A 19,069-nucleotide genomic window follows, 5' to 3' on the forward strand; every position below is an offset into this window, starting at 1 on the left:
TTTAAGCAGAATAGCTTATTCTAAAGTGTGAGAAAAACTGGATTAGAGGAAAAAATACATACATATACTATTAATTATTAAAGCTCCCAAATTAAGTATCTATACATTTTTAAAAATTTAAATATTTTAGCAAGGCACAGTAATGCACTGTTCTTTGTTCACCTATTAACTACATGCTTAGAAATAGGAAACAATATGCAATTAAGAATACAATGAACGGTCTAGTCTTTCTCATCACGACAACAGAAAGAACAAATATATAGTTATTTTAGAATTTTTAGGTAATTGACCTTAATGGAAAAATCAATATCCTTGATGTTTTAATGATCATAGTTTGTGTCAATCCTAATTTGTACTATGAACTAAAACAGTGACCTCAGCTGACTCTAAGACAAAACCCTCTCCAAGGATAAACTAAATGGAAAGGAAAATGATGAAATTTGTATGCCCACCTTTATGCCTATTCATTCAAAATATTTAGATGTGGGAGTTCCCACTGTGGCTTAGCAGGTTAAGAATCTGACATAGTGTCCATGAGGATGCGGGTTCAATCCCTGGCCTTGCTCAGTGGGTGAGTTAAGGATCTGGCGTTGCCACAAACTGGCATAGGTTGCAGATTAACGGCTCAGATCCCATGTGGCCATTGCTATGGTGTAGACCACAGCTGTAGCTCCAATTCGACCCCTAGCCCGGGAACTTCCATATGCCACAAGTGTGGCCTTAAAAAAGAAATAAGAAGAAAAGAAAAACTAGATCTGGAAAATGAACACAACTAAAAACCCTTTAGTATATATTACTTTTTTTAGGATCCCCATAAATAAAAATCAAATGTGCATCTCCTACGAAGGAATTTATATGCCATTTTTGTTTTGTTGCTGATTTATTTGAGCTCAGGGCACTTCCAGGGATTAATAACCAGTTGGTTCTAAACAGTGCCTGAATAAACTCTATGCCATTAATTCTGAATAGTCAGACGTTAAACTCCAGGAAATGTCTTGTGTACACTCATTACTACTTTCAAATCCTAGCATCTTCCAAGCCTTTTTCTTTGCAGCAATTAAACATCGACCAATAGGAAGGTTATAAAAAAAAAGGAGTAAGTATGATGTTTTGATTGAAATTTATTTGCAGTTTCTAGTGTCTTTTCCCACATACTTTCCCCCATTACCTAGAAAAAACAATTTTTGAAATATTCTAATAAAACATAATTATATTTTGTTATTTCTCTTTTCCTGCAAGTGGCCTTGATTTCTATCTTCTTAAATTCTTGAATTTTCTGAAACATATAAAGTTTCAATTATCCTTAATCATATAAAAATAAGTATTTTTCAGAAAAAAATATAAAAGAACATGGTTTATTTATATGAATAGCCTAAGCAAACAATTACAAGCATTAGTGCTATTCAGTGAAATGTTTACTGTGTACACTGTTTGGGATCTTGGGAGAATGAGGCAGCTTCTTGCCAGCAGTGTAATTCGATCTGCCAATCTCTTTCCAAACACATACCCAAGAGCCATCACAGTCATAAAACAAGGCTTTTCTCTCATCACCCACTACTAGTAGGTACATACTGTCAATATTCTCTAGTAAAAGTGGTATATAGTTATTCATAATGTAAAGAAATTTAGCAAATTATCCAATTCACAGATTTTTGGATTTCAATAATTTGGGTTCTGTATAATAGAAATATGTACATAAAAATTAAATGTATACAAATGTATTTGGTTTTACAGGTGAAGGTGATACCACACCTACAATAGTCAATTTAGACCGTAAGTAATCTTTCAAAATAATACATTATATTTGTGACTCTATATGTCAAAAACAATGTTATTTTCTTCATAAAAATATAATTATATAAACTTCCATCATAAAAATAATCTATTTGATTTTATTTAAAATTTTTGTCTGTGTGCATGTGTAAAGGTGTTAGAAAGGAAACTACATACTGAATATTGTAATTCAGTGCACTCTCAGGAAATATATTTAACAATGAAAAAAGCATGCATATTGCTTTTAGTTTGAGGCAGAATGTATCTAGTGGACTGCCACTAACCTTTAAATTAAATCAGGATTCTAAATTCAGAAAGAATGAAATCAGAAGGTTGGAAGGTTATGCAGTATCTTTATCCTGCTCTATCTTTAAAGCTCTTTGCATGTTCTACTAGGCAAAAGATTACACAATCTGAGGGGTTCACTTAATCCTCAATTTAAGAAAGTGTCTTGGGAGATGCTTGCACATATTTCTTAGGCTGAAGGAAGTTATTCAAATGTTTTTATTTAAAAGAACACCTGCTATGTCCGAGGCTGTCGAATCAAATGGAAATCTATTTTAGACCATGGACAGGCAAGAAACATTGAGGATGGTTGGGAAAGCGTGCTGTATTATATCATTTGGATATAATGATTTAGACATAATTATGTCACCTGGATAAAATTTCAGTAATATAACTTTGCTAACATGTTTTAAAATGGCTCTATATTCCTACTATATAAATTCAGAAGTAATAAACCAAATATAGTTTTTTTTTCACTTAGGCTCCTGCTTTCCATTGACATTTAGAAATACACACTATAAATAATATTGTTCCATTTTATGTTGAGGTTGGTAAGGGAAATGCAATTAATGTTAGACCTGAAGTACTTGTTCATAGTGACTATCACGTCACTATCATGGCAATGCTGTTGTCCTTGAGTTGATTAGTTTTCTGTGTTACTAGTCTATGTACATGAGGATAGCAAACATTTTGGGCCTGATTTAGCACTGTAGTCATACTATTTACCTTTTTTTGTCTAAAATGTTTCTTTTGATACGACTACGGTAGTTATATATGTCTTGTTACCATTGCACTTAAGAAAGCAAAGAGGCACTGGTTATTTCAAAATTTTGTCAAAATGTTATGTTTGGTCTTCTTTTTAGATCCTGTAATATCTTGTGCCAAAACAAAGCAACTGAGAGTTGTAAATGGAATTCCAACACGGACAAATGTAGGATGGATGGTTAGTTTGAAATACAGGTAACTATTAATAGACACAAATCATTCATATTTGGATTATGTGCAAAAGTCATATTCTCAGCAAAATGACCATATGTGTCATGAAGGCTGTGCCCTCCACCAGGCACCCATATGAGGGGGATACAGGAGGGGACTGATCACATTCTTCTTGCCAAACAGCCCTAGATTTCACAATTTATGCCCCTAGAGATGGTGATATTTTAAATGTTTACAAAGGCCTCATATGTGTTGACATTGTCCCTGATGTGGCACTTCAGTTATCATTAAGTAAAAGACACAGAGAACCTATTTATATACTGATATCACCACAGTAGTTATAACAATATGTTATTAACTTCCCAATCTTGGATCTTATGAGATCATTCTCCAACAGGTTTATGCATTATCATATCAAAATTTTTATATTTGTTTTTAATTTCTGACTTTTTTCATTGTCATTCTAATGAAAAATGGCAGTAATTTAAAATTCTAGAATATTTTATGATGAAAAAGATTAACAAATTGTATTGATAATTGAATAGTCTTGGAATTATAATGTTTGGTGTGGCTAAAAAATTCTTGATGCATCTATTTCTCACTATATAAGAATCAATGACATGTTCTATGTAAAATCATTTTTCAAAATATACTAGTATTTAAAATTAAATTAGTAATTATGTTATAAGAATTAAACATTGCAGATAGGAGTTAAAACCTCATTTCGCACATTTCTAAATTCTACACATACTATATTGTTAATCGTAAGTTAAAATGTCTTTGTACATATATTCATATATATATATGAATTTCAACATGCAACATAACCCAAAATGCACCTGAATTCTAGTCATATTTGCCTTTGTTTTCAAGATGACCCATGTTTCTTCCTCTGCGATTTTGTGCTGTTATTCCCATTGCATGTTGTAGCTTTCTTCCTTCACATTTTACTCCTGGAAAATCTTTCAATCTTTAAATATATACACAAATATCTCCTCTTTTTGGAAAACCTATCTCTTCATTTCTAGCCTCCTAGAATAGTGGAAGAAAGTATAATTTTTTTTTTACTGTAATTAAATCACAGTGATGTTAAGAAGACTGACAACTTGAAACTGAAGTTTTTTATGAATAAGTCAATTCTCAGCATTAAGTTTATGTTTATATATATGTGTGTGACTTTATTTTTTATTTTATTTTATTTATTTTATTTTATTTTTTGCTTTTTATGGCCACACCTGCAGCATATGGAAGTCCCAGGCTAGGGATCAAATCTGAGCTGCAGCTGCCAGCTTACACCACAGCCACAGCAATGTTGGATCTAAGCCGCATCTATGACCTACACAACGGATCGCAGCAATGCCAGATCCTTAACCCACTGAGTGAGGCCAGGAATCAAACCTGCATCCTCACAGATAGTAGTCAAGTTTGATGCCACTGAGCCACAGCTGGAACTCTGATAGATATGACTTTAGATACTGGACAGAAGATGGCCTAAAGTTCTATTTTATTATATCTTTCAAGGAGGAACTCATCAAATTTTATAAATATTTTCGTTGATAATTACAGTGTAGCTGTACTAGGTGTGTAGTACTGAAATAGAATTGTGAAATTCACCACAATATTAAAGCTGATTTTATAATATGAAGACTTAATAAAAGGCTGTAAAATTGGGGAGGAGTGTTTTATTTTCTTTATTATAGAAAGTATTCCAATAATCTTTATCTTTGAGTTAGAGGTTCTTTGCAAATCTCACAACTCAAGAAAAAAAAAAAAAAAAAAAACCTCAAATATGCTGAACTTATTCTTACCCATAAACGACTGTACAAAAATATTCCCCTAGAAGTCTCCATTCTTGGATAAGCAGGTGAAACTGTTTTTCATCAGATCTGATTAGTATAAATGTTTTATATAAAGCACTTTTCCTTTTAAATCCAAGTTCTTAGTAACAATAACTGTTTAGCTATTCCTCCAAAACTCATAGAGAGGAACAGAAATTAAAACTCGATATATATTCTTATCCTCCTGTGTGGTATAGGCTATAAATAACTGTGGTCTTAGTCTGGGAATCTTATTCTATTACCCTCTGAAGCATTGAACATCTGTAGTCTTTGGAAATGTGAACTGTGAATAGTTGTACTTTTTTCCCACATCTCTGCCAAAAAATAATAGATTTACAGATTTGGATATCATCAAATAAATGTTTGAGTATTTATTATTCTCTACTAGTATTTTATAATTTCCTAGATGATATGTCTTGCAAAATTGTTTTAATTTTAATAAAATCTTATATTGCTGGTCTTAAGCTGAACAAATAAATTTACTCCAAACCAGGTTTGGAGTTAACATGTTAACATGTTCCAGGTTAACATGTTGTAACTAAATAATGGTAATGAAAAAGGAAACAGTACATAAATATTACATACAGTTTTCAGATTTTAAAGAAAAACTCAAATTTTCATTTTTATAATCAAAACAGGTCTAATTATTTTACATTTGTAGCACATACTTTCTCTCCCAAGGATAGAAATAGGCACATGAACATGTCTGTAGGGAATGGATCTTGATGTGTAGTAACAGGGTTACTTATATAAAAGTTTCATAAAATTGTAATCACACTATAAAGAAAAAAGTGCTATTGCTACAATCACCAAACATCATTCTTCTGATACAAGGATTACTCATTTTATTCTAGTTGGGTTAATGTCTACATTTTCCTCTCAGATGCGTTTATTTTTAACAAATGGAGCCCTAGGTTTTACATTAATTGGCAGGCATACTTTCTGCACAGATGTTACTTGTTTCTCTTTCTTCTTTCTCTTAGAAATAAACATATCTGTGGAGGATCATTGATAAAGGAAAGTTGGATTCTTACCGCAAGACAGTGTTTCCCTTCTCGGTAAAGTATTTCTGAAACCAATATTTGTTTTGAGCATTTAAAAACACATATGGCTTCTAAGCTTTTAGGCTTAGAATGCATACTCATTAAACAAAGATTCACCAGAATGGGGTGAAGAAATTAATTTCTTTTTTAGAATCAGCTTACAAAATCTACTTTGACTTAACTGATACTTAGGGGTACTACTTCTGTTGACCTCTTTGCACGATTAACACTATTCTCATTTGGCGGAAAATTTTGCTAAAATTATGTTAAAGATTTTTGCTCCAACCTCTCTCTTGCACTCTGTATTTCTAGATAGAAATTATTTTCCTGAATTATCAACAAATCTATCAATCCTCACTGCCTATGTAGAGCCAGCCTAGAGTCATACTGAGAATAATTTTCAATGAAAATTAGCCTAAAGAAAAGATAAGGAGGTAGCATTTGTAAACTTCTTGATTCTCATCAACGTCACATTGATTTTGTTACTATAAACCTTCAATCCCTATTAACAACCCAAACATCCCCACAGAAGATATAAGAAGGAAAATTTGCATATAAAATTATAATTCATATCTGTGCTTTACCTGAGAATTTTTCACAAATGACCTACTCTCTAACAAGCATCAGCAAGTTTTTTTGTTCTTTTTCTTTAAACAGCCACCTAAAATTTCAGCAATTTAAAGTCTTCCTGGTTAAATGTTCTTGTGGTTTTTAGAATTTTCTGTAACAAATGTGTTGGTCTTTATTATACTTTAAACAGAATTTAGAGTATTTATCTGTATTTATAAGCTAATAATAATATGTGTGTATACTATTACATGATTTAAAATTATACTTTGTATTTTAATATTTCATTTAGAAACAAAGACTTGAAAGATTACGAAGCATGGCTTGGAATTCATGATGTCCATGGAAGAGGAGATGAGAAACGAAAACAGGTTCTAAATGTTACTCAGCTGGTATATGGTCCTGAAGGATCAGATCTGGTATTACTGAAGCTTGCTAGGTTAGTTCCTGTAGATGGTTTCATATATATATATATATATATATATTTTTTTTTTTTGTCTTTTGTCCTCTTAGGGCCACAACCGCAGTATATGGAAGTTCCCAGGCTAGGGATTTAATCAGAGCTGTTGCCGCAGGCCTATGCCGGCATATGCCACAGCCACAGCAATGCCAGATACGAGCCATGTCTGTGACCTACACCACAGCTCATGGCATCGCCGGATCCTTAACCCACTGAGTGAAGCCAGGGATGGAACCCGCAATCTCATGGCTCCTAGTTGGATTCGTTTCCGCTGTGCCACCACGGGAACTCCTGGTTTCATATATATATATATATTTGTCTTTTTGCCATTTCTAGGACCGCTCCCGTGGCATATGGAGGTTCCCAGGCTAGGGGTCGAATCGGAGCTGTAGCCACCGGCCTATGCCAGAGCCACAGCAACGCGGGATCAGAGCTCCGAGCTGTGTCTGCAACCTACACCACAGCTCACGGCAACGCCGGATCGTTAACCCACTGAGCAAGGGCAGGGATCAAACCCGCAACCTCATGGTTCCTAGTCGGATTCGTTAACCACTGCGCCACGACAGGAACTCCCATATTTTTAACATAGACTGTAATTGTTGAAGCTTTTTCTTCAGCTATGTAGTTATTCTTCCTCAGGTAAATTCCTTATAAAACGTATGTCACATGTTGTGCATGTTTGCGTGTATACAGAAACAGACAGGCATTTTCAAATTTTTCAAAAATGAATAAATGAAACTGGACCAACAGTAATGATCAGCTTCCTCTAAAACTTAGGCTTAGTGAACAATTAAATGATAGCTTTACAGGTAAAATGATAATTAAAAAATACCGGTGACCATTTATTCTTAAATATTTGCAAATAAATGACTCTTTACTACCTACCTCAGATTTCTACATTACATATTACACATTCCTTTTTCTTTTTTTTAAGAATCAAAGTTTCTGTTCTCACTAAATGAATCATATTAAATATTAATAGTAAATTTTAAAGTGTTAATTTTGTGTTGACTACAATCAGAGGTACTTAGAATTCTATTTTCTCTTTTCAGGCCTGCTGTTCTGGATGATTTTGTCAGTACAATTGATTTACCTAATTATGGGTGCACAATTCCTGAAAAAACCACCTGCAGTGTTTATGGCTGGGGCTACACTGGATGTAAGCTATTTTTAGAAAGATAAGGCAATACATTATTTTATAAAAATATTTTATATTTGTTTCTTATTTTTCACACATTACCCTGTGCTCATTAGCTGTACATATTTTGAACCATTCTAGTGATCAACTCAGACGGCCTATTAAGAGTAGCACATCTCTATATTATGGGGAATGAGAAATGCAGCCAATATCATCAAGGGAAGGTGACTCTGAATGAATCTGAAATATGTGCTGGGGCTGAAAATATTGTATCAGGACCATGCGAGGTAAAAAAGATTTCTAAATAAGGAGTGTGTAATGGATAGCACTGTTTCTGGTGTTTGTTTATTTATTCCATTTTTCTCAAATAGGAATCAATATACACCAACCTGTTCTATGAAAGAGGAACTCAGAAAGATAACCTGATTATACCTGTACATTTCTTTTAATGAAACAGTGAAGTAATTTGTTTCATTAACAAGAAACTAGGATGACATTTTTCTCTCAAAAAACAATAAAATAATACAGCCAAAACTCTAATGGAATGCTGTTCAAATTAGAATTATCCAATATGCAGTTTGATACAACAGCTTGCATTTTTCTAATGCTTTTATAAATTTATCTGATCTTCCCAAATTCTCCCTGACTGAACTCTATTAATAATTTTAGTAAGAGATACATGCCTGGTTTTAAACTTTTAAATGTGTTTTTGGTTAAGCTAGTGTGTGTGTTTAAACAAACTCTATTTAAAAAAAATCAGTAAGTCAAAGTTGGTGACTTTAAGAGCTTGGACATTTTCATTTGTTAGGTAACTGCTCTTTCTACTTGGCAGTGTTCCTATCCCCATTTTACATAGACAAGCTGTTAAGGTGTTATTTCAGATGCAATTTGAATGCAAAAGACAAGCTTTCCAAGCCTGGGCGCTGTGGAATTATAGAATACTATGTTTAGTACAACAGAAAGAGTTCAATAATAGTGAAATGTCTTTTGACTTGTAGGAAAATGCCCTAAATATGGAGCATAATGTACGTGTTTTGTATATACTGCTCTGAGATTTTATTTCTGAAAAAAAAAACTGTTTTCACATGAAAGAATTTTTTAAACTGCTTTAATATGATTAGAAGCTGATTATGTGTTTATAACCACTTTCAAATTTGGTGTTTTTTCCAGTAAATCAGTATTACTATGCCCACTATAACAAAATCTACTAGGATAAGTATTTATCTGTTTCTTTCTTACCCTAAGAGCCCTGTAAGCACTAAGTTCTGAGCTAGACAAAATCTTTGAGATATTTAGGAAGCTTGAACTTACCCCAGCCCTTTTGCCATTACTACTTTGACAAGTGCTCTTCAGGAATAGCCTCTAATCTGAGCTGTCATCTATACATTGTTAGATTCCTAACTTTATCATTGAAAAATTCATCACATTGTCACATATTTGTTATTTTTACCCATATTTACAAGACAATTTCAAAATGATCCTACCACTCCTCAAAAATGTATCCTCCAGAATGTTTTTTTATCACCGATATTGAAATCAGGGTAATACAATCATCAAAATCACTGAAATCTTGACACTTGAAAAGGAAATCTCCCAAACATTTTACAACAGCAATAGTATCACATTTAGTGAAAATCTTTGATTTGAAGAGTTGTACCAGTAATCACTGGTGCATTTAAAGTCAGATTACCTCTTGTGGCATAGTTTATATGAAGACTCTTTAAATAAACTATTTTCCTTGGTGTTTTATCTTCATCTTCACCTTGATTTTCTGTATTATAGAATATTGATATCTCTTTTCTTTCTATATAACTAAACTTGCCAGTGATTTAGTTTTATCACCTCACTGTTGGAAGTAAATTAAGATAATCCCAAAGACACTTCATACAATGATGCCAAAGATAGGCCACTGTAATCCTAGGAGACTACATTGTACATAAAAGTGATGCAGCACATTGTCATGATTATATATATATTTGTGTGTGTGTGTATATATATATGTGTATGTGTATATACACATATGTACACACAAATCATTTTATCAGAGTTCCCTTTGGGGCTTGGCAGGTTAAGAACCGGACTAGTATTCATGGGGATGTGAATTTGATTCTTGGCCTCACTCAGTGGGTTAAGAATTAAGCACTGGAACAAGCTGCAGTGTAGGTCGCATATGCAGTTCAAATCTGGTTTTGCATTGCTGTGCCTGTTGTGTAGGCTGGCAGCGGCAGTGCCAGCTCCGATTCGACCCCTAGCCTGGGAACTTCTATATGTCACAGGTAAAACTCTAAAAAGAAAAAAAAAATCTATCAATCTGTTTATTTTTGATCTATCATGTACCTATATGTGATGATACAACAGGGTTACCATACAAGAAATGCCATGAAATCATAGGCTACCTTCCATAAATGGGAACAAAAAAATATATTACTACTAATATTAAGTGAGAGAATATTCCTTCTTTACGTCTGGGAAGGCAATATCCAAATAGTAAACAGAATTGTTTTATTACTTACAAGCCTTTATTTAAGTCATTAAAATCATTCTGAGGTCAAGATTAAGGGAATGAAAAAAACATCTGAAATAAGACAAAATTTAATGTAGTTTAATTATTAAAACCATATGATTACAGATGGGGTTTTTTGATACTTATATTTTTCTACATTTTCCAAATTGTCTATATGGAGCATATTTTGAAAATCAGAAGAAAATAAAAATAAATATAAAATTTACCTTCCTCAACAGATGTCAGCGGTTTTGCATTCATCTGCATTCAGCGAAGGCAAAAACCACTTTAAGATATGAGTGAATATTTTAGAAAGAGAAGTCACTCTTAAATGATTATTACACATGATAGAACACTGAGCTTTTGTATTTATCTCAGTCTTAATCGAGTAGTCTAAAAGAAAGACAATCAATGGTCTAGTACATTAATATTATGTCTTCATATTTCAGTTGACATTAAATTTTTTGTACATATATATATATATGATATAAATCAATAAAGGAAATGTTAATTAATTGTTAATTTTTATTTCTGAAATAATACTTTGTTGTTGTTGTTGCATGTCTTCTTCCTAGGGAGATTATGGTGGCCCACTTGTTTGTGAACAACATAAAATGAGAATGGTACTTGGTGTCATTGTTCCTGGTCGTGGATGTGCCATTCCAAATCGTCCTGGTATTTTTGTCCGAGTGGCATATTATGCAAAATGGATACACAAAATTATATTAACATATAAGGTATCACAGTCGTAGCTGGTGTAACAGTGTCTGAAGCTTCCATTAACACAACTCTCTTTACATCAAGATTTCAGAGAACATGTAACTTAAAAAATCCTAAGACAACTACTTGAGTGTCATGTTTGTTAAGATACTCATTAATATTTATGGGTGTTTTCTGTTGTTTTGTTTGTCAGTGTTATTTTGTAAATGTTAAAGTGAATTAAGGTACATGCAAGTGTAGTAACATATCTCCTGAAGATACTTGAATGGATTAAAAAATGCAACGGTATAATTGCTGGATGATAAAAGATTTAAGGGAAAAGATCAATTAATATCTCTCAGCTGCTTTCCAAGGCTAGTTTCTTAATAATGAATAAACCATAAGTTAAACATTATTTTAACCTCACAAAACAATTTGTTTCTCGTGTCCTTAAATTTTAACTCTGTATTAAATTATATTACCTTTCATATGCCATACATTATACTTCATTCATTTCTCTTCACCATGTATCCTATAATACTGGTACACATACTCTTTATAAAAACATATACCCATATGTAAATGCCTGGGTACATATGTGCATGCACTAGAGTTCAAAGTGTGGTATATATAATGTAACTCCTAAATATTATGAAATTGTGTACTTACAGTTTTTCCTTAAGAAAAATATAAAAATATCTAAAGACCAGTAGAAATATTAAGAAAAGGTGCAAAATAGAAGTGACTAGATCATCCTCCACTAGGAAACTGCAGGTAACCTCTGCTGGTTGGCATCTGAGGTGTGGTCATGAATCACACAATTAAATAAAACCTAACCTAGGTATTTACATATGTTTATCATCCTGGTTATTTTATATAGTTTCTAATTCGTAAAGCTCAAGAGGCTAATATGTGTATTACTATTATTCCTTTCCTTCAAATTTAGGGACACTTATTTATGCAAGATATTTTTAGATCTTTTTTCCTAAAGTATTTAAAAAATTCTTAGATAACTATCTAATTGACATTTAAAAGCATTCTGGTCTTTAAAATTTATTTAAATAAGTTAACTCTAAGACTTGCTGCTGTGATTGGCTTCTATCTAATCTTCTTTAAATTAAAAGAACTATTAAGAGGAAAATTTCCATGTCTCCAAAATTTGTAAATAGCTTTTCAGCAAATTATGTATTAAAATATATATTGAACAAAGAAATCCACATACTTTTCTCTACCTGAAAGTCTTTTAACGTAATAAAACTTTATTCAAGGAAAAAATGTAAAAGGAAGGGAAAGGAACTAGCTTGTCTAAACTCTGTATTCAGTTATTTTTAAAGTACTGTTAAATTTCCTGAATAAGGTATTTTATCAGAATATCTTCATTGTCATCTTACTTTACATAGATCTTTTCTAATGCCATGAGAAATACTCATTCAAATTTTGTATTCTGTATAATAACCAAACTATCATATTTATTATTGTATTAGTCATGACTAAAGATCATGTAGTTTTTGTCAAAAAATGAGATAACGAAGACTAATAGGATAGGTTCTGAATTTTCACAAAGTATTCTTGTATAAAAGTTCTTTAAGAATAATTATTTGAATATTTTGAATTCAGCATTTCCATTTCTCTAATTTGTTTCTTTTGAACTCAATTAAGACCAAGAATCCAAATGATGCTCTAAAAGCTCCATAACACACTGTTCAATCTTTAGTGAAATGATTTTAAATTTACTAAAAAACTTACTTTACAGAGTACAGGATAGCAAATGCAGAAATGCTTTTCTAAATTGTGCCATTTTATTTATTTTTTTAATAATAAGATATGTGCTGGTATCAAGAAACAGAGAAAGCCAAGAGAGATCCCACAAGTTGCCAGTCCATACCAGCTTATTTGATAGTACTTCTCTCTCCCACCATTATGTATTATGCCATTATAATCAAAACACATAAAAATTTCAAAGGCATAATGTCCAAATATTAAAGTATTTTTCAGAGTCTTCTTGCTAAACTGGCAAATTTTTATTGTCACATATTAATGATATTTATGAAACATTTACTAAATTGTAATTCTTTTAAATATCCACATTTTAAATATTTATTTTATATATTTTCCTCTAAATTTCCACTGAGAGATAGGAATTACCTAGATAAAAAAATGCGTCTAATTTTATAGACACTTTGAACTCAGTGTTTTCCATTGTATTAAAGGGTAAATACAAGACCACCAATAAACCATCAGACATGTTCACAATGCAGTTTTTTCTTTGGGCGTTTCCCTTTAATAGGAGGAGACGAATAGGATTAATAATAGAAGATGAACAAGACCCATGTTTTTCAGGTGGTATAGCAGGAAGTAATCATGTCTTTTTTCTTTGGTGAAAGATACTATTTCCTGGGCATTCTTTTCTTAATAAAGTACAAAAATGAAAAATCCAATTTACCAAAAATCTGTTTCAATTTGAGTCATGGACAAAGGGATCTTTCAAATTAGAAGGTTATTTTCGTTTTGGCTGTGATATGCTGTTATAATTGTGGACGTTTTCTTATGTCTACCAGGAACAGTAATGTAAAATTAAAATATTTGTCATAATGCCTCTGCTGTGCAGAAAGGATGATAATCCTTTTGTATACTTTAATTTTATTGTAAAATGTGTAATGATTTGTACCTATTTGCTGTAGGCAGGTCCTCAGTAAATAAGTCATTCTCTAGTATTAACAAGCTCTTGCTTGCTATCTAAGTGTTTCAAACTATGGGAAATGTGAGACACTGGAAGGCAAGAAAAATAACAATAATGACATGTGATAGCAAAATTGTATTTCACTTATTCCTGTGAATATTTCTTGTTGGTACCAATGGTACTGTACAAAGTGAATGTTATAGCCACAACATTGTCTTGGAAAAAAACACTGTCAAGAAATAATAAATTGCTGTCAGCCATTTTCTTGTTGTTTCCAAACATTTAAAAAAAAGAAATACTAGTTTTTCAATATAGGAGGGATCATGACCTAAAGAATTTTAGTAAACACTCAAACATGTAAATTGACTTCCTGAAGTCCAAAAAAAGACTATTTTCAATCAATTATATGCCAAATTTACAGACAAACTCATTGGCAAAATTAAGTAATTTGAATAAGACATAGTCTTTAGTGAAGAAATTACTTTTCACTATAAGATCCAAAAAGAATTTATCTTTCAACATTTAACTGAATTTTGAAAAAAGAATCTACTAACGCAAAAAAATGCTAAATCTTGACAGTGTAACTTTAAGTAGGTTCATTTCCATTTGCACAGAAAGTTTCTATCTTTAGGAAACTGAAAATGGAATACTGTGGATGTTATGACTGTTTTTCTTGTGTGTAAATAGCAAACGGATAAGCTGCCTATTGAGTGGTATAGCTGGTTGCTTACCCAAGAAGGGAACACTGTGGTTATGATGTGTATAAAATTTTCTGTAGTTAATAAAGTTGTTATTTTTATAACCATGATTATATTATTATTCTTAATAATAAAATATTTTATAAAAATGCTCCCATTTCTTGTATTTTAATTATATGCATGGACATATTTGAATCTGATCTAGGGCTTAATGCAGAAAACAACAACAATGATCTCACTGAGAGAAATTACAAATTATATACACCTTGTTGCAAGAAATATCACATAACCTGTCTATAGAACTAAGACAAAAATTACTATTCTATTCCAACTTCTATCTATGGTAATATCAGTGGTCTTCAATAAACTACTAATCTCTTTGCACTTCAATTTATCTCACTGCAAAACAATTATTTATTCACTCTTCCTATTTGCTAGAATGATACTATGAATATAGTTTGCTAACGTATATAAAATATTGTCATGAATGATCACATTGATTCCTTTACCATATGACTGTACATTATAAAGGGAACTGTAATTCAATTGATCAATTTGGAATATATCTTCAAAATATTCCATTAAATTTAGAATGATTGAATTCACTCATTTCTTTCAAATTGGAAGAACTAATTATCAATTGATCTAATTGAAAAGTTTTAAAATACCACTGACTATTTTGAATTATTTTGTACTGCCTCCCCCCAATGCTCTGGTAATTTTTCTGACACAGATATTTATTTTAAGTGATGATTAATGTATCTAATTACAGAGCCCACTATAAAATATTCAAGTTTCCTAATGATTATGATCCTGGAAGAATATATGTATTTATTCATTTCCAGTGTAAGAACAATTTCAAATATATATATACAGTTGATTTTCCTAAATTTTGATTTTTTTCCCTGTCTTCTTAGACTTCCATTCCATTCTAATCCTATATTATATTAAGTGGAATAGTCCAGGTAAATTCCTTAAGAGATAACATTTGAACAAGATCCTCAATGGAGTGAGAGATGAAACTGTATAAATATCTGGGCAATATTTCTGCTGACTCCTTAATATAGTTTATTAATTTATACTTAGATCATAAGGTTTTAATCAGTTACCATTTTCCAATATCCTGAATAGAATCACCTTGGTTTGTATTTCCCTCATGTTTTTAGTCCAGAAGTTTTATTGCCATTCTATTTCATTATTTTCCTTCACAGCAACCATCCTTAATCTACACAATCCTAGACGTGTTGTTTAAGAAAGCTGACTTTAAAAGTAACTTCAGAGTTCCTGTCGTGGTGCACTGGTTAACGAATCCTACTAGGAACCATGAGGTTGCGGGTTGGTCCCTGCCCTTGCTCAGTGGGTTAACGATCCAGCATTGCCGTGAGCTGTGGTGTAGGTTGCAGACGCGGCTCGGATCCCGCGTTGCTGTGGCTCTGGCGTAGGCTAGTGGCTACAGCTCCGATTAGACCCCTAGCCTGGGAACCTCCATATGCCGTGGGAGCAGCCCAAGAAATGGCAAAAAGACCAAAAAAAAAAAAAATTAAATAAATAAATAAATAAATAAAAGTAACTTCAAGATAAAAATATATTTAAGGTAATTTGGGAAAAGTTTATAATATTATGGTAAACATGTTATTGTCTAAAGCACAACTAAGAAAGACAGAAAATACTGACAAAGGAAAGACATTTTCACTTTTTACATAATTAAAAAAAAGCCTGAGATTACAGATTGTATGGATTCTTGTGCTTTTAAAAAGTCAACACTATCAAACAAAACAAAACCAATCAATCTAACATAATCTAACTCCAAAATAACTTTAGAGTCTTATCTCTCCCAAATATTGCTGAACACTCATCGCTTTATTTTCATAACTCTGTTGCCATAGATTAATTGACTGTATAAATGTGCATTCAATTATTGGGTATCTATTCTGAACCAGTGGATATATGTGTCTGCTTTTTACCAGTACCATACTGTTTCAATTAATATTACTTTGTAGTATAGTTTGAAATCAGGGAGTACTATATTTCCAGCTTTTTCTTTTTTAAGATGGTTTTGGCTATTTGGGGTCTTTTGTGTTTCCATAAATTTTTTTTTCTTTTGCTTTTTAGAGCCACACACATGGGATGTGGAGGTTCCCAGGCTAGGGGTCTAATCAGAGCTATAGCTACTGGCCTACACCACAGCCACAGCAATGCCAGCTCTGAGCTGCGACTGCAACCTACATCACAGCTCATGGCAATGCCAGATCCTTGACCCACTGAGTGAGGCCAGGGATCAAACCCACAACCTCACAGTTCCTAGTTGGATTAGTTTCTGCTGCACCATGATGGGAACTCATATTTCCATACAATTTTTAGAATTATTTGTTAATTTCATATCCTGCAACTATACTAAATACATTTATTTGTTTTTTGGAGAACAGTTTTCTATTTTTAATTTTTTTTTGCCAGCTTTGATTTTATTTTCTGAAATTTATTATAGTTGATTTACTATCTTCTGACAATTTTTGCTGTACAGCAAAGTGACCCAGTAATACACATATATATACATTCTTTTTCTCACATTATTCTCCATCATGTTCCATCACAAGTGACTGGATATAGTTCCCTGTGCTACACAGTGGTACCTCATGACTTGTCACTCCAAATGCAATGGTTTGCATCTACTAACCACAATCTCCCAGTCCATCCCATTCACTCCGCCTCCACCTTGGCAACCACAAATCTGTTGTCTATGTCCATGACTTTCTGTTCTGTAGATAGGTTCATTTGTGCCATATTTTAGATTCCACATAAAAGTGATATCATATGCTATTTGTCTTTTTCTTTCTGAATCTCTGGTCCCATCCATGTTACTGAAAATGGCATTATTTTGTTCCTCTTATGGCTGAGTAGTATTCCATTGTGTATATGTACCACATCTTCTTAATCCATTTATCTATCAATGGACATTTAGGTTGTTTCCATGTCTTGGATATTGTGAACAGTGCTGCTATGAACATAGGAGTGCATGTATCTTTTTGAATGAAAGGTTTGTCTGGATATAGGTCCAGAAGTGAGATTGAGATTTCTCCTTTTCCTTTTCTTATTTTGAGTTCTTTCTATCTTCTTAGTGAATCTGGTCAGAGGTTTGTAATTTTGTTTACCCTTTCAAAGAACCAGCTTTTGGTTTTATTGATTTTTCTTTTTTTTTTTTTTGAATCTCTATTTTATTTTGATTTCCTCTTTGATCTTTATGATTTCCTTCCTTATTCTGATTTGAGGTTTTGTTTGTTCTTTTTCTAATTCTTTTAGGTGGTAGATTAAGTTGTTTATTTGAGATTTTTCTTCTCTTTTGAATAAGGCATATATTGCCATGAAATTCCCTCTAAGAACTGCTTTTGCAGCATGCCATAGATTTTGAATGGTTGTCTTTTCATTATCATTTATATTGAGGTATTTTTAAATTTTCCTTTTGATTTCCTAATTGACCAAATGCTTTTTTCTAGTAGCATGTTGTTTATTCTCCATGTAGCCAGTTTTATTCTCATTTCTTTTGCTGCAGTTGATTTCTAGTTTCAGGCCATTGTGGTCAGAGAAGATGCTTGAAATAACTTATATAATCTTAAATTTGTTGAGGTTAGTTTTGTGCCCCAGTATGTGGTCAATCCTTGAGAATATTCCATGTGCACTTGAAAAGAATGTATAATCTTTTCTTTTGTATGTAATGTCCTAAAAATATCAATTAATTCTAATTCTTCTATTAGGATCTCTGTTGCCTTATTGATTTTTCTGTCTAGAGGATATGTCCATTGATGTGAGAGGGGTGCTAAAATCTCCTAATATCATTGTATTCCCATCAATTTCTTCTATGTCTGTTAGTATTTGTTGTACGTATTTGAGTGCTCCTATATCAGGGGCATATATATTGACAAGTGTAATATCCTCATCTTTAATGGATCATTTTATCATTAAATAGTGTCCTTCATCTTTCTACACAGCCTTCACTTTAAAGTCTCTTTTGTCTGATATGATTATGGCAAGTCCTGCTTTCCTGTCTTTTCTATTCATATGAAATATCTCTTTCCATCCCCTCACTTTCAATTTATATGATTCCTTTGCCCTAAGGTGAACCTCTTGTAGGCAGCATATTGTAGGCTCTTGTTTTATTAATCCAGGCTGCCACTCTATGTCTTTTGATTGAAGCATTCAGTCCATGGACATTTAAGATAATTATTGATAAATATGTATTTATTACCATTTTCAACCTTATTTTCCAGTTGATTCTGTTTCTCCTTTATTTTTTACTTTTTTTGTTGGAAGATATCATTTTATGCTTGTGTCCTTTTCTTTTTAGTTTCTGTGAATGTGTTCTTTTGTTTTGATTTGTGGTTTCCTTGTTTTTTCAAGTATGTTAACCATTTCCTTTATCTGCTTACTCTAGCCTGATAGTCATATGGGGCAAAC

The 19,069-nt window shown here is 32.3% G+C and overlaps 1 protein-coding gene and 1 long non-coding RNA gene across 13 annotated transcripts in view; one reads left to right on the forward strand and one right to left on the reverse strand.

Moving 5' to 3' along the window:
- Positions 1-14,769, forward strand: part of HGF (hepatocyte growth factor) — a 75,653-nt gene extending 60,884 nt beyond the window's left edge. For all 12 annotated transcript variants that reach the window (XM_003130222.6, XM_084977310.1, XM_084977314.1 and 9 more), the window contains 7 exons: positions 1,735-1,773; positions 2,922-3,018; positions 5,816-5,890; positions 6,735-6,881; positions 7,955-8,061; positions 8,182-8,327; positions 11,119-14,769. In XM_003130222.6, coding sequence (XP_003130270.1) covers positions 1,735-1,773; positions 2,922-3,018; positions 5,816-5,890; positions 6,735-6,881; positions 7,955-8,061; positions 8,182-8,327; positions 11,119-11,295 — 788 coding nt within the window. In that variant the 3' untranslated portion in view covers positions 11,296-14,769. The remainder of the gene's footprint in view (positions 1-1,734; positions 1,774-2,921; positions 3,019-5,815; positions 5,891-6,734; positions 6,882-7,954; positions 8,062-8,181; positions 8,328-11,118) is intronic.
- LOC110255496 (uncharacterized) overlaps positions 1-19,069 on the reverse strand; it is a 714,189-nt gene that overhangs the window by 122,879 nt on the left and 572,241 nt on the right. The gene's annotated exons all lie outside the window — the stretch shown is intronic.

The sequence above is a fragment of the Sus scrofa genome, chromosome 9 (genome assembly GCF_054392235.1).
Source record: "Sus scrofa isolate SSC_HxYL_T2T_F1_AM1 chromosome 9, Sscrofa_HxYL_maternal_Yorkshire_Landrace_v2.0, whole genome shotgun sequence".
NCBI lineage: Eukaryota > Metazoa > Chordata > Mammalia > Artiodactyla > Suidae > Sus > Sus scrofa.